We start from the raw sequence: 13,619 nt of genomic DNA, 5'->3' as shown, positions 1-13,619 counted from the left end.
GTACTTTACTTCAAAGCAGCTTCTGCCCAGGGGAGGCTGGGTGGCCTCAGAGCACCAAACAGCTGCTCGCTCACCCACACTCACTCCAGGCATGCTTCCTCTTCCTTCGGGCTCAACCCGAGCTTCCCTAGCAGTCTCAGGTGCTGGATTTCTAAAAGTAAATAGTAATAGCCTGGTACAGCAGTAGGTCAGCTCAGGCTGGGTGTCTGCACAGAGGAACGCTCAACAAAGAGGTCCCTGGGCTTTTGTACCCTCAGTGCATGCACTTATTCTTCCCAATGCCTCTTGATTTGTGGTCTCAGGGGTTCTCTTGTTGCATTCTTTATCTGTGTTCGTGCAGGCTAATCATTAGCCGTTTCCTGTGCCAGCGCCTCACCACCTTCACAGCAAATAATTTCTGATACCCAACCTAAATTCCCTCCCTTCCCACTCGCGCCCGTTCCGGCGCCTCACGCAGCCCCGCCCTCCCCGCGCACGCGCAGCCACAGCCCCGCTCCAGACGCCGCGAGCGCGGCGGGCGCGCGCTCTTCAAACCGGCGCGGCGGGCACGGCGCATGCGCGGGACAGGGGGCGCGCGCCATGGCGGCGGGCGGCCGCGGCTGGTTCCGGGCGCTGGCGCTCGGCGTGTCCTTCCTCAAGTGCCTCCTCATCCCCGCCTAGTAAGGAGCTTACCGGCGGGACGGGACGGGACGGGATGGGGGCGGGTCGGGTATGGGACTGCCGCGAACCCCCGAGGGCGGCCGGCCGCGGGCAGCGTGGTGCCACGGTCCTGAGGAGGCCCTGAAGGTCCATGTGGCTCCTGGGTTCGTGAGGGAAGCGAGGCGGCGCCTCCGCCGCGTGGCACAGCTTTCCTTTCCTCTTTGGAAGCCCTGCTGCCCCGTTCCGGCTGGCTGCTGCTCGGGAAGGCTGAAAGTGTGCTGAAACATTTATGCTTTGTATTTTTAGGTTTATATACGGAGAAAAACCCCTAACAAATTGCTGTTAAGCTTCAGTTGGAGCCTGGAATTTCGCATTAGTTGTCCTAAAAAGCCAAGATATAAATAGTTCTTGCCCTATAAGCACCTGTATTAGTGACTTTTTACATGGTCAGTCATAGGACAACGAGGAATGGTTTTAAACTAAATAAAATGGGAGATTTAGATCAGATGTCAGGAGAAAAATCTTTACTGTGAGGTTGGTGAGACACTGGCAGAGGCTGCCCAGGGAATCCATGCATACCCCATCCCTGGAAGCGTTCTAGGCCAGGCTGGATGGGGCTTTGAGAAACCTGGTCAAGTGGAAGGTGTGGTTGGAACAAGATGGTCTTTAGGGTCTCTCCCAACCCAAACCATTCTATGATACGTCTTTGGCACAGAGTTCTTAAGCAGCATCGTTGTTACTTGATCACAGTAGCGTCCTAGAGCTGATAAATAAAGTGGCTTCCTTCTTGTCTGCATGTGGTGATGTGCTCTGAAATTTTTCCCTTTGTGCATGCACGTATGTGACTCTTAACATGGACCTTCTGTAGTTACTCCACAGATTTCGAAGTCCATAGGAACTGGCTTGCCATCACCCACAACTTGCCCCTCTCTCAGTGGTACTATGAGGTAAGGACATGTTTGGGGTGTGTTTTAGCTGTGTATGAATTACAAGTACAGTGGTATGACAGACCTTGTGAATGCTGGAAGGGATGGTTGGTGACTGTCATATAGTGGGACAAAAAGATGCCAGTTACAATTTGCTGGCCTTGTGTAGCATTTAGCTAAAACATGAAAGTTAGCTGGGGAAGCTGCAAGTACTTATGAAGGCAAAATGGGAAAAGCAATTAAGGCACTTGGGTTATTGGAAAGGCTGTGTAGCACCAGAGCAAGTTGCATTGTACTCTTAAATTGCCGGTGTCTATGCTTTTCTCATTGGTGATACATAGTTACCAGAATAAAGAGTGAGTCATGCTAATGGGTATATACAGCTTTCCATTATGAAATCAATCACTGTATTCAAATTTTGAGCTTTGCTGGTGTGCTAGTAGCATGCATTGATTTTTATCTAGACAAAACATGTTTAGGTTTGTCATAGACTCAGCCTACCTAATTGGGTTTTAATCTGTCCCCTGATATCTGCTGGAGTACAGGGACAGATAGATGCTGTAGTGTCTAGTACTCCACATAAACGCCTAGAAGTAAAGATTTGTGCAGGTTAGAACTTTGTAGGACTGATCCACGGACTGTTTTACAAACAAATTTTTATAATGCCAGCATTAACCCTGTGCCAGAACATAGGATGCCTTTCAACAATGCAGCATAAGCATTTGGGATCATGCTCACTGAAAAAATACCCCATCCCAGCCTGCTCTGTTCATGCCTCTTCCTCTCCTGTTTCCACAGCCAAGGAGTTAATTCTTGGTCAGGGCATGGCAGCTGTCCTTATGGGAAGAGATCACATAATGCCATTTGGTCATGATATGGTTGTGTGAGAGTTAAGGCTTGTTAGCTGATGAGTGAAAGTAATTTTGAAACTGGTTGTGTTGGTGATCACTCCAGTATAGACAAATATTGGCTCTGAGCTGTTTTACTGAGATTTTGTAATAATGGCCCTATTACTGTAAATACAATTAGAGATAACAAACAGTTATATACTGGTTAAGTGCACAAGAGGCTCTTTAATCTTTTCCTGCTGGTCAGGAAATGTCACATTTCTACCAGTACTGCAGGAGAACAGCTTACAGCACCACAGAGTGGCTGCTGATTGTGGAGTGTTTGAGTTACAGAGAGGGTACTGAGGGAAAATGCATTGGCTGGTTTGCTGCAATGAGCTGTACCTGAAGGACTGCACACAGCATGGTTTGTTATCAACTATTTAATCTTATTTTGTCTTTAGGCAACCTCGGAATGGACCCTGGATTATCCACCATTTTTTGCTTGGTTTGAATATGTGCTTTCTCACATTGCCAAGTACTTTGACCCCCAGATGTTGGTTGTTGAAAACTTGAATTACACCAGTCATGCAACCGTCTTCTTCCAAAGGCTTTCTGTCATCTTTACAGATACCCTCTTCATATATGCAGTTCATGAGTAAGTCTTAATCTTCTGATTTTAGGGACAGTGGATAGGCCTTCATATGTGGGCTTGTTCTGTAGCCACAACAAATAACTATTTGTACAAATAAGCTTGTAAAGGAAGGGAAATGCCAGAGTTGCTTGAACCTGTTCAAGGAGAATCTTGGAATACACTGCTAAACACAAGATAATGTGTTCTTCTTGGAGATACAGTTGCACTACATGTGATGGGTTTGCAGGCACTTGGACACCAGCTGCTGTTTCATGTGTTGTACTTGGGTTTGCTTCTGTCACTGAACTCCTTTTGTAGGAGTTGCAGGACAGCTGGTGTGCTCAGAACAAGTTTTTTCCTGTTACTTTTCTGATTACTCTGTTCTTCTAGAAGCATAAAGGAAATCTGTCAGAAAATGGCAGTATCATCAAATATGCAAAGTTTCTTTAGTGTTTTGATGATAAACTGATTATTCCAAGTCTGATGTAATTAGGATTGGATGCTTTCAGTGAGGCCTGACTTTATGAAGAATTACTGCCCTTATCCCTAAAGAGGTAGAGTGGGAGTGTGTTCTGAGAAATACATTGCCTACCTTAATGATTTGGCTATAAGAGTCTCCCATCATTTTATTCTTTCTGCTCAAAACCTGGATAGGAAATTCTCTGATTAGAGCCCTGCCTAAACTCCTTTATTTACTTTCTTTATGCAACTAGCTTTGCAATATGATTTCTTTTCCTTTTATTGTTTGACTCACAGATATATGAATGTAAGGCTGAAGGCTCAGGGCAGGTGTCTGCACAATGTCATTTTGCCAAGAGAGGTGGTATATGTCCTCTGCTGGGAAAAATTCAAGGCCAGGTTGGATGGGGGTTTGAGCAACCCAGTCTAGTGGAAGGTGTTCTGCTCATGGCAAGGAGGTTGCATTTCAACACAAATGATCTATAACATTTTAATGTGATTTAAGACTGATTTCAGAAGTCATATGAACCATATTGCTTCACACTGAGAAGTAATAAGTTGATTTTAACCAACAGAAATAACTCCTAATATAGCAGGGGGCAGCAGTAGCCAGGGAGAGGTTATGTCCAGCTGAGGACCTTAACTACAACTCCCTCTGTTGTTTCCAAAAGTAGCAATCCACCGCTCATGATGGCAAGCAGGCTGTGACAGATTTACACTTTCTGAGTGGGAGACTTGATCCTGAGGCTGTTACATAATGTAAGCTTTAGCATGTGGAAAACATCACAGCTATTGAAGTTGAAAATCCTTTTTGTTCTAAACTTTGTTCATGATACTGTCTGCCTTTGATGAATTTAGCAAGGCTTTTTTTGTTGCCTTGCATCCTGATAAAATGGCAAACTTCAGAGTAAGTGCCGCTCTTAACTCTTAAAACCAACAATGTTTTTGCCTGTATGTTTGAATTAAAGCTTGTGTTTCTTCTGCTCTTGTTTAGGTGCTGCAGATGTATAAATGGAAAACGAGCTGCAAAGGATATCCTGGAAAAACCAACATTTATTCTTGCTGTTCTGCTCTTGTGGAATTTTGGGTTGTTAATTGTGGATCGTATCCTTTCCAACCGTTGTGGGTTGTTTGTGGTTTGTTTGGTTTTTTAACAACCTCTTACAGTGTGTGGCACAATCCTATATTATTATTGCTGTCATAGCAAGTTACACAGCTGGGTTTGTTTCTGGGATTAGTTAAATAACTTTGTTTTCATTAGAATTACTATTTGGCAAAATGGAAGTTAGTCAGTCCTTGGTCTGATTTGCCAGAAGTGGAGGAGGACCAACCAGTCTGGCAGCAGTGTGCCTGTTCTGCTGGCTGTTCCTCCTCTGCACACCTACAGGAGTATTAGCAGAGTGGTTCTGTGTCCTGGGTGTGGTTCCAAGTTTGTCCTGTGGCAAGGAAAATCTTCAAAGTGTTTTAAGATTCAGAGTGTATTCAATTTGTTTAACTTTATTTGGGAATTAGGAAGTCTTTCTAAAGAACAGTCATGGAATTGTAGAGTGGTTTGGTTTGGACAGGACCTTAAACATCATTTAGTTCCAACCCCCTGCCTTAGCAGGAACACCTTCCATTAGACCAGGTTGCTCAAAGCCTCATTCAGCCTGACCTGACATTCCAGGCCGGGGCATCCACAACGTCTCTGGGCAACCTGTGCCAGTCCCTCATCACTCTCACAATAAAGAATTTCTTCCTAATATCCAATCTAAATCTCTCTTCTTCTAGTTTAAAACCATTCTCCCTTGCCCTGTCATTTCATGCCCTTGTCAAAAGTCCCTGTCCAGCTCTCTTAGAGCACCTTCCAAAGCAGCTACATGTTCTCCCCAGTGTCTTCCCTTTTTCAGGCTGAAATAACCCCAGCTATCTCAGCCTGTCTCCATAGCAGAGGTGCTCCAGTCCTCTGAGGATCTTCCTGGCTTTATCTGAATGCCTCCCAACAAGTCCATATACTATATAAAAATAACTCTGGAAATTGCAGTTCCTGCAAGTCAGTCTTGCCACAGTGTGCATTTAAAGGAAGGACTTCATTTTCTCTGTCATAGTTCTTGTGTATATTGCATATACATGTATATTTCTTCTGTATATTACATACACTTAGAAGTGGTAGAAAAATTAGGGCTGTTGTCACTATGCATTAACGATGTGTGGCAGAAACTAATAACTTTAAAATTAAAGTGGAGATTTAGCCTTTTTTACTTTATATTATAAAATTTGCACAATATATGTGTTGATTGTTGTGTTTCATTTCATCAAGGTGGTATTCCAGCATTAGTGTAATTTGTGTCTGACACTACTTACAGGTAAGGTTAAATAATGACTTGTGTCTATGTGCTGTGAGTTTAAGGTTGCTTTCTTGATTTAAATTCTATTTTAATTTTAATTTATTCCTCAAAACTTTGAGTCTTCTCCAGAACACATAGTCGTAAAGAAAGCTTGCTTTATTCCTTGACTCAAGTTCAGATATTCATTTCCAGTACAATGGCTTCCTCTTTGGGCTGATGCTTCTTTCTGTTGCTCGGCTGTGTCAGGTAAACCCAAGTGACTCTTGTTGATTTCTTGCCATGTGTATTTTGGGTGCATTAATTCAATTCATAGGGCTGCTCATGTTGTGGGCAATGGTAGTGGCTTCATGTTGAGCTGTGTGAAGCTGGATGTCTAATTGTTTATTGAGCTTGTGGCAGAGAGAAAGACTTGAAACTCACCATAATTGCTTGCTGATGCTGCAGTAAGAAAGCTATATTTCCCCATAAGAAGGCTATATTCAGTGTTACCCCTGAGCAATGTGGCATCATTTCTTGGCATTTTATCTTCTTCCAAATCACCAGTCCTTAGAAAACATACTTCTGAAGCTGTGAAGAGGTGATTGTGTGACAGGATAGTTCCTTGTCCATACCTGTTTTGCATAACACTACTGAATTTGTAATTTTAAGTAAATACCCTTTTTAATACTTAGAATAAATGTCTCATCACCTTAGGACTACAACAGAGGATCATTAAAAGTGACTACAAAGAGAAAAGCTTAGGTTTTGTTTTGTTTTCTTTCAGAAAAGGTATTTGGAGGGTGCTCTACTTTTTGCCGTTCTTCTGCATTTCAAGCACATCTACGTGTATGTGGCCCCAGCATATGGCATTTATTTGTTACGATCCTACTGCTTTACTGCAAATAATGCAGGTGAGGTGGGGCTTTCCTCACTGGCTTTTGGGGGGAGTTGTGTTAAACACTGGAACTAGGGGAGCACTCAAGACTTGGAAGATAGAATTGGAACAATATGGCTCAAACAAAATTTCTGCTTGAGAGCAGATTTGTTAGGATCTTAAAGAATCTTTGAAATAGATTTGGTTTGTAAAATTCCTGTTCCTTTAAGAGTTCTTTGTTAAGAAAAATCAACACAAACAAGCTGCAGATGGCACTTGGAAGCCATAAGAATTGTTCTGGATATGGAACAATTTGACAGTATTAAAAACTATTAGAAACTATTTCAAAGACCTTCTTTGAGTTTCTCCCCACTTTTTAGCACTGAAACATGCCTGATACTCTTCATATGAGCAGGGGAGGTAAACTCGAAAAATACTGAAAGCTTGTATAATACAGGAGCTGCAATGTGAGCAAAAGAAATACCTGCTGTTAAAGGAAGAAACTGAATATATTGACATAAAAGGCTGTGTGCCCCTTTTAGATAGATGCTAGGAATTCCTTGTTAGTGAAGAATGCTTTGTTTCCCTTACCACTTCCCACAGCAGCTGTTTCTTGAATCTTTTTTTATTGTAGATGGATCCCTGAAGTGGAGAAGTTTCAGCTTTCTTCATGTAACTCTTCTGGCACTGATTGTCTGTCTTGTTTCTGCTCTTTCACTGGGACCCTTCCTAGTATTGGTAATAACCCCTTTTTCATATGTTATTCCCCTGAACAGTTAGAAAATTTTGTTATAAAAATATAAACCATGTCTCACCTAAAGTGGCCATTTCTTTGGTCTTGTTTTCTGTAGGGTCAGCTGCCTCAAGTCATTTCACGGCTCTTCCCTTTCAAGCGAGGTCTCTGCCATGCCTATTGGGCCCCCAACTTCTGGGCTTTGTATAATGCCATGGACAAAGCACTGACAATTCTTGGTCAGTATGTTAATCTTGCTTTTTGATGCCTGTTTGCAGATAGAGCTTGCTTTATTTTAGTCTTCCCCATTTGTGATGTAGGCAGTAAATTGTGTTTTCAGATTGCATACATCATATGGTCCATATAATCTGGTGCATAAGTTACCAGCAGTAGGTCGGAGATCAATCACTTCCCTCTGCCATCCTTTGCAAAAAGAAAAAACTTGGCCATGTACTTAGTTTAGTTACTTCATTTTCTTTATTAGCATTTAACAGTTTGTGCTTTTTTTTGTATTTTGTTTTTAGGGTTAAAGTGCAATTTTCTTGATGGTACAAAAATCCCTAAAGCCTCCATGACAGGAGGGCTGGTTCAAGAGTTTCAGCACACTGTCCTCCCTTCAGTGACTCCACTGGCAACATTAATCTGTACTTTCATAGCTATATTGGTAAGAACAACTAATATTTTTTGAAATTTTTTCTATTTTGTCCCTAGTAGGTTTTACTTGATAGTATGCACTTCATATGAATTTTAATTCTAGGGCAACAGGTACATCATTACTAGTATGCAGTGACTGATAAAATGTGTTTAGTGGCTTAGATTGGCAGACAATTTTTGCATGCAATACAAATAGTGGGGAGTTGGCTGTGGTCTTTCAGTCTGCTTTTCCCTCCTGATATTTCAACAAAAATCCTTCAGTCTCTTCTTATACATCCAAATGGATTGATTTCCTCCAGTGCAATATAATGTTTGTGCCACACAAGCACAACCTGGGTGCAGTGGTGTTTAGTAACATTGACAAATCTCTTTGGACAATGGCTTGTCTTCGGGATTGCCAGACTTTTCACTGAAGTCCTGTTTTTGCCTGTTGTTTCTAGCCCTCTGTTTTCTGTCTTTGGTTTAAACCTCAAGGGCCCCGAGGCTTTCTACAGTGCCTTGTTCTTTGTGCATTGAGCTCCTTCATGTTTGGCTGGCACGTGCATGAGAAAGCAATACTCCTTGCTATTCTGCCTTTAAGGTAAGAGAATGTGTTACAAAGTACTTGGCCAAACTGAACCTGCAGCCACTTGTTGAGGAATCCTCAAAGGGAATCATTTTGTTCTCAGTATATTTCAGAAGAGGAACTCTTTCATAGAATGCCTTAAGCTGTAACAGTGTAGTGCACTTAAAATAAATTAATTTCGGGCGCAGTTCAAACCTTGATGGGTGCTGTGGTTCATATTGTAAAATGCTTGATAGATTGCTCAGGAGCTAGCTGAGGAAAGGGATCTTCTGCACTGTGCTTGACCAGAACAATTTCTACCAAAAGGGCTTCATGCCTGCCTAGGGTAGAACTGAAGCTGTAGTTCATAAACTGCCTGACCAGTATTGCTACAAACTGTCTTTTTCTTCCTCAGAGATTTGGTGATGTTTAGGCTCTTGTTTTGTGCTGGGCCTTGCTGATAATTTTGTTCAGTGGGTGTGTGGTTTTCTGAGGGAGGGTTTCCTGGCTGATTTTTCTCCTGTGTTTTTATCTCTGAGGCCACATGGTTTGGAAGCAGGAGACTTCATCACAGGTGCAGTGTTAGCAGGGATGGGGGTACTGTGAAACCCCCCCAAAAAAATACTGTGGATTTTTGCAGTATGTTTGACTTGTTTCTGAGTCTTCAGTCAATTGTATAGTGTTCTGCTGAAATTAGGTTTCTTTGCTAAAAGACAAAAGCATAACAAATTATTGCCTTTTTAGCTTATTGTCTATTCAGAGAGCCAAGGATGCTGGCATCTACTTGATTCTGGCAACAACAGGGCATTTCTCACTTTTTCCATTGTTGTTCACAACAGCAGGTAAAATGTTCTTCTATTAGTTAATTTTTGTACAATTTGCAACATAGAGCTCAATAGTCTTGATTTGGTTGTCATTTTTGCTTTAGTCACTTGCCAGTTGTTTGTGTTTTCTTTAGAAAAGGAAAATCTTATTTGTAGTGCTATCTCAGATAGTAATTATAATGTGATTATAATAATAGTAATTAATTAGATTAATTATAATAGTAATTATAACTTGTTCAGTATGTTTCTAGATAATTGAAGTACGTGTATTGCAAATGCTTGGCATTTGCTTTAGTAAATGTTTATGCTTATTTTTAGGCATGCTAAGCAGTAAAACATGTAGGTCTCCAGAAAATAAAACCAGATAATGCAAATGTGACTAGTAAGATTTAAAGATACTACAATATATATATGGCAAAAGTTTTTTATATTTAATTTTAAAACTACATCATGTTCTTTATTTTTCAGAACTTCCAATTAAAATACTGCTTATGCTGTTGTTTACTGTTTATAGCTTCTCTTCATTGAAATCTCTGTTCAGGTAATTAAAGAAATTTGATCTCAGTGCCAGAAACAGCAACATTTCTTCTGGTGTTGGGAACAGCCATTGTCATAAGGGACAAGCAGCACAGAAAACTGATGCTGAGGAGTCAAATTAAGGTGTTACTAGTCAAAAGATGCAGCTGCCTCTGTTCTCAGGAGGCAGTGCTTAAATTAGGATTAATTGCAGCACGTGCTGGTTATTGTGACAGCTGCCCAGTTAGTCCCAGGAGGCTGTAGATCCCCACCTGCCTCATGCTCTGTCAAAGCCTGGAGTTGTGATGCTGTAACCTCTGAGGGTTTAATGTAGTATTCTAGCATTTACTACTAGTGATTTGTCTGCAGATTGTTTATCCTATTGTACTGTGGATTTTTGTAGTATTGGTTAGTATTTTAATGTGTGGAAAGGACAGGTTGTAAATAACATTCATTCGCAAGCTGTAATTTGTCAACAAAGCTGCAAGTATTTGGTTGGCAGAACATGGAATTGCCAAAGTCACCCTGTGTAGTTCACAGCCTATGGAGCTCTTACCACTTGGCCAAAGATTAGTGCTTATCCTTGTAATCCCTGCAGTCCCCACTTCCCTCTTTCCCAAACTTTTCAGGGCAAACCCAAGCTGTAATGAAGTACTGTAAACATGTATTCACTACCTCAGGCACCTGCTTTTGTAGGTGATTTTCTTTATTTAAGAATTCAGTCATTCTGTCTCAGGAGCTCTAGCTAAAAAACTCCATAGGAGCATAGTTTTTGTTAACAGATGGAGCTTTTGCAAGTTTCTTGTTTTTAACTTGCTGAAACATGAAATTCCCTTCAAACTACCTGCAGTAAACTCCTACCATCAGTGTCCTTTGCAAGGGAGATAGCTCACAGGAAAGTCCATCCTACAGAAAGCTTGGGGGAAGAGGTTAAAAAAACCTGGCATTTCCAGTCTTCTGTTGTAGAACAACTTTAGTGAAACAAGTCTTTGTATGAAGGGCTGTTCAGTTGTTTACTGAAACAGTAAGGTGAACAGAGCAATTGATGAGTTTCTGCTTAGGCTTCCAAGGCATCCTGGAACTTGATAATGATATTGAGCTGTACTCTTGGTTATCATACTGGTTTTTTCCTACTGAAACTCTTTAACTTGTTATTGAAACCATTACTGCAATCTAATGTGAGATTCTCTTTGCATTGGGATAGCTGAAAAACATAATAGTTATTTTTAATTAACATATATTTTAATACTACCTCATTTTTAATTTCTCTGACAGGAGAGAGAAACCTCTACTTAACTGGCTTGAAACAATCTACCTCATCCAACTAGTGCCCCTGGAAATCTTCTGTGAAATCATATTTCCCCTGACCCCCTGGAAGCAGCACTTCCCTTTTGTCCCCCTGTTGCTGACCTCTGTGTACTGTGCTCTGGGAATCACATACGCTTGGCTGAAACTCTACATCTCTGTCTTGACTGAGAGAACTCCTGTCAGACAAAAGGCTGAGTAAAGCCACAGTGCTGGGACCAGTCCCAGGATACCCCTTGGAGGGGATTCCTGGCACGGTGAGGGGTTGTCACAAGGCCATCCAAGATGAGACACAGTGTGCGTGTGCCATCACCACGTGGGAGCTCTTCTTCCAACACTCCTGTACTGCCCAACGAGGATACCTCTGACCTGAAGCACTGTCACAGTGACAGGCAGGGCTGCTGGTAAACTGTGGAGCTTAACAAGGCCCAGACTTCTGTCCTGAGGAAAACCTGCCTCATTTTCCCACTGTGGTTTGTATTTGAATAGAAGTTGCTGTGGCAAATTACAAAGGATGATTGTTGTGTGGGAGAGCATTGTAACTGTGTTCTATGGAATTTGTAAATTAAAAACTTGGTATTTTTTGTTTGAGCATTTCTTGCATTATTTTCTGCTCCTGTCTAGACCCTGCTTTTGAGAGACACCCACACAACTAAGGATGTAGTGTGTAGCTGGAAACTTGTCCTGAGGTGCTTTGCACACTCAAATATCAAATTTTATAATATGTCCATGTCCTGTTCATCTCCTTGTTTCATAGATACTTTGCAAATAGGTTTTCATATTCTTCTAGTAGCTCTTTTCTGTAGACCAGATGACCAAATTGAGGCATGCTACTCAAATGAAATATTTTAACACTATTAAATGTTTTTTGCCTCTGTGGAATCATGCTCCCCAAAGGATAGCATTTATTTCTGCAGTAAATAATTATACCTTTTAAGCCCTACATAACCATCCCTAGAAGATGTTGCTCTGATGTTGGGGACTGCTTTGGACTGCAGTGCTGACATAAAACTAGGAGAGAGGGGTGGATTTTTTATTACTACTATGACTATTTTTGACAGTAGTTTTTGAACTTTATTCTATGTTAGCTGAAGTATGGGACCCCTTCATCAAGGATAGCCAAGGGGGTAGTTATGCTTTTTGAGTTCTTTGAATATTTAGGGTATTCAAAATAGAGTGGCTCTTGTTAGGGCAACACGTACATTAATCACTGTGGTTGTTTCTCTAACTAAATACTTTGTACATTTGAAGTGTTTACTGCCAGTGAGTTTATTCAAGACATTCTCATTCTGGTTGTAATTATTTTCTCACAGTTTCTGCTTTTTTACACTATCACTGGCTTTGCCATGTTGCTGTGGCTGCCAGTGGTGCCACAATGCTTCTTGTACTTGCATTTTATCTCAGCTTCAAGCCTCAAAGCTCTGCTCAGGGTAAGGCATCCACAATGCTTGTGTTTATCTGTCTGCTGTGCTGTCCTGTGTAGGGAAATGTTAATATGCAAAAAAACCCTACAAACACCCCTCTTGGCTCTTCCCCAGCCATGCCTTTGCACCTCCTGAAAGCCTTCAAAAAGCCACAAGGCAAAGCTGTGGGTGTGTCATCCCTTAAAGTGTTCAAAGCTGGGTTGGATAGAGCAACCTGGTCCAGTGGAAGTTCTCCCTGCCTGTGGCAGAGTGCTGGGAGTAGATGACCATTTAGGTCCCTTCCAACCCAAACCATTCTGTGAAGTTGAACCAGGGCATGACTGTGGAAGTGGCTGTGCATCACCATTGTACAATCCCAATGATCCCAGGTTCAACTGAAGCATCTCCCACTGCAGAGCAGCAATGCCCAACCTCCTCCTGTGCAGATGTCAGGAAAATCCACAAACGCCAGAAGTTTATGCCCAAAAAGGAGACAGGGGAGTCCTTCAGCTTTGTTTGAATTAAGGGGGGAGTCCGCTGGGGGGCACACCCGCAGGGTTTTCTCTCTCAGGGTTTTGAAGGGCACAGCCTCCCTTGATCCTAAACTCCAGGCCGCACATTTCCCTCTTCCTTTCCCCATTGCTGAGGCATTGGGAAGGTGCAGCCTTCCCGAACCGCCTACCACACATTGCCCCCTTGAACCTGCTGTTTTACCCCAAAGCTCAGGAGTTCAGGCTTGTGCATCCCTTGTCTGCTTCAGGGGCCAAGGTGCCAGGGCTCTGCAGCAAACCTGCGGCCTAGGTCAGTAGAGACATTAACTCCCGTTGCAAAGATGTTAACACCCACACTTCACCCATCAAACTCTTTGTAAAGACATGAGCTTTCCTCTCATGGACAAAGGCTAAATTATACATTTTTAGGCAAGAGTTTAAGGAGCCTTTGGGACCTGTGATGTGTTTTGTTAATGCAGGTTTG

General features: G+C 42.1%; 1 protein-coding gene across 1 annotated transcript; it reads left to right on the top strand.

Moving 5' to 3' along the window:
* Positions 1 to 550: 550 nt before the first annotated feature.
* ALG8 (ALG8 alpha-1,3-glucosyltransferase) lies at positions 551 to 11,793 on the top strand. Its single transcript, XM_058825092.1, has 13 exons — positions 551 to 659; positions 1,508 to 1,586; positions 2,857 to 3,050; positions 4,480 to 4,589; positions 5,991 to 6,058; positions 6,576 to 6,702; positions 7,300 to 7,403; positions 7,517 to 7,637; positions 7,923 to 8,062; positions 8,493 to 8,632; positions 9,341 to 9,438; positions 9,889 to 9,961; positions 11,212 to 11,793. Exons 1-13 carry the CDS (start codon positions 580 to 582, stop codon positions 11,441 to 11,443), a joined length of 1,566 nt encoding a protein of 521 aa, XP_058681075.1. The 5' UTR covers positions 551 to 579; the 3' UTR covers positions 11,444 to 11,793.
* Positions 11,794 to 13,619: the final 1,826 nt, after the last annotated feature.

The sequence above is a fragment of the Ammospiza caudacuta genome, chromosome 2, assembly GCF_027887145.1.
Source record: "Ammospiza caudacuta isolate bAmmCau1 chromosome 2, bAmmCau1.pri, whole genome shotgun sequence".
Lineage (NCBI taxonomy): Eukaryota > Metazoa > Chordata > Aves > Passeriformes > Passerellidae > Ammospiza > Ammospiza caudacuta.
The sequence above is the reverse complement of the archived record's forward strand: the minus strand, read 5'-3'. Positions and strand labels throughout refer to the sequence as shown.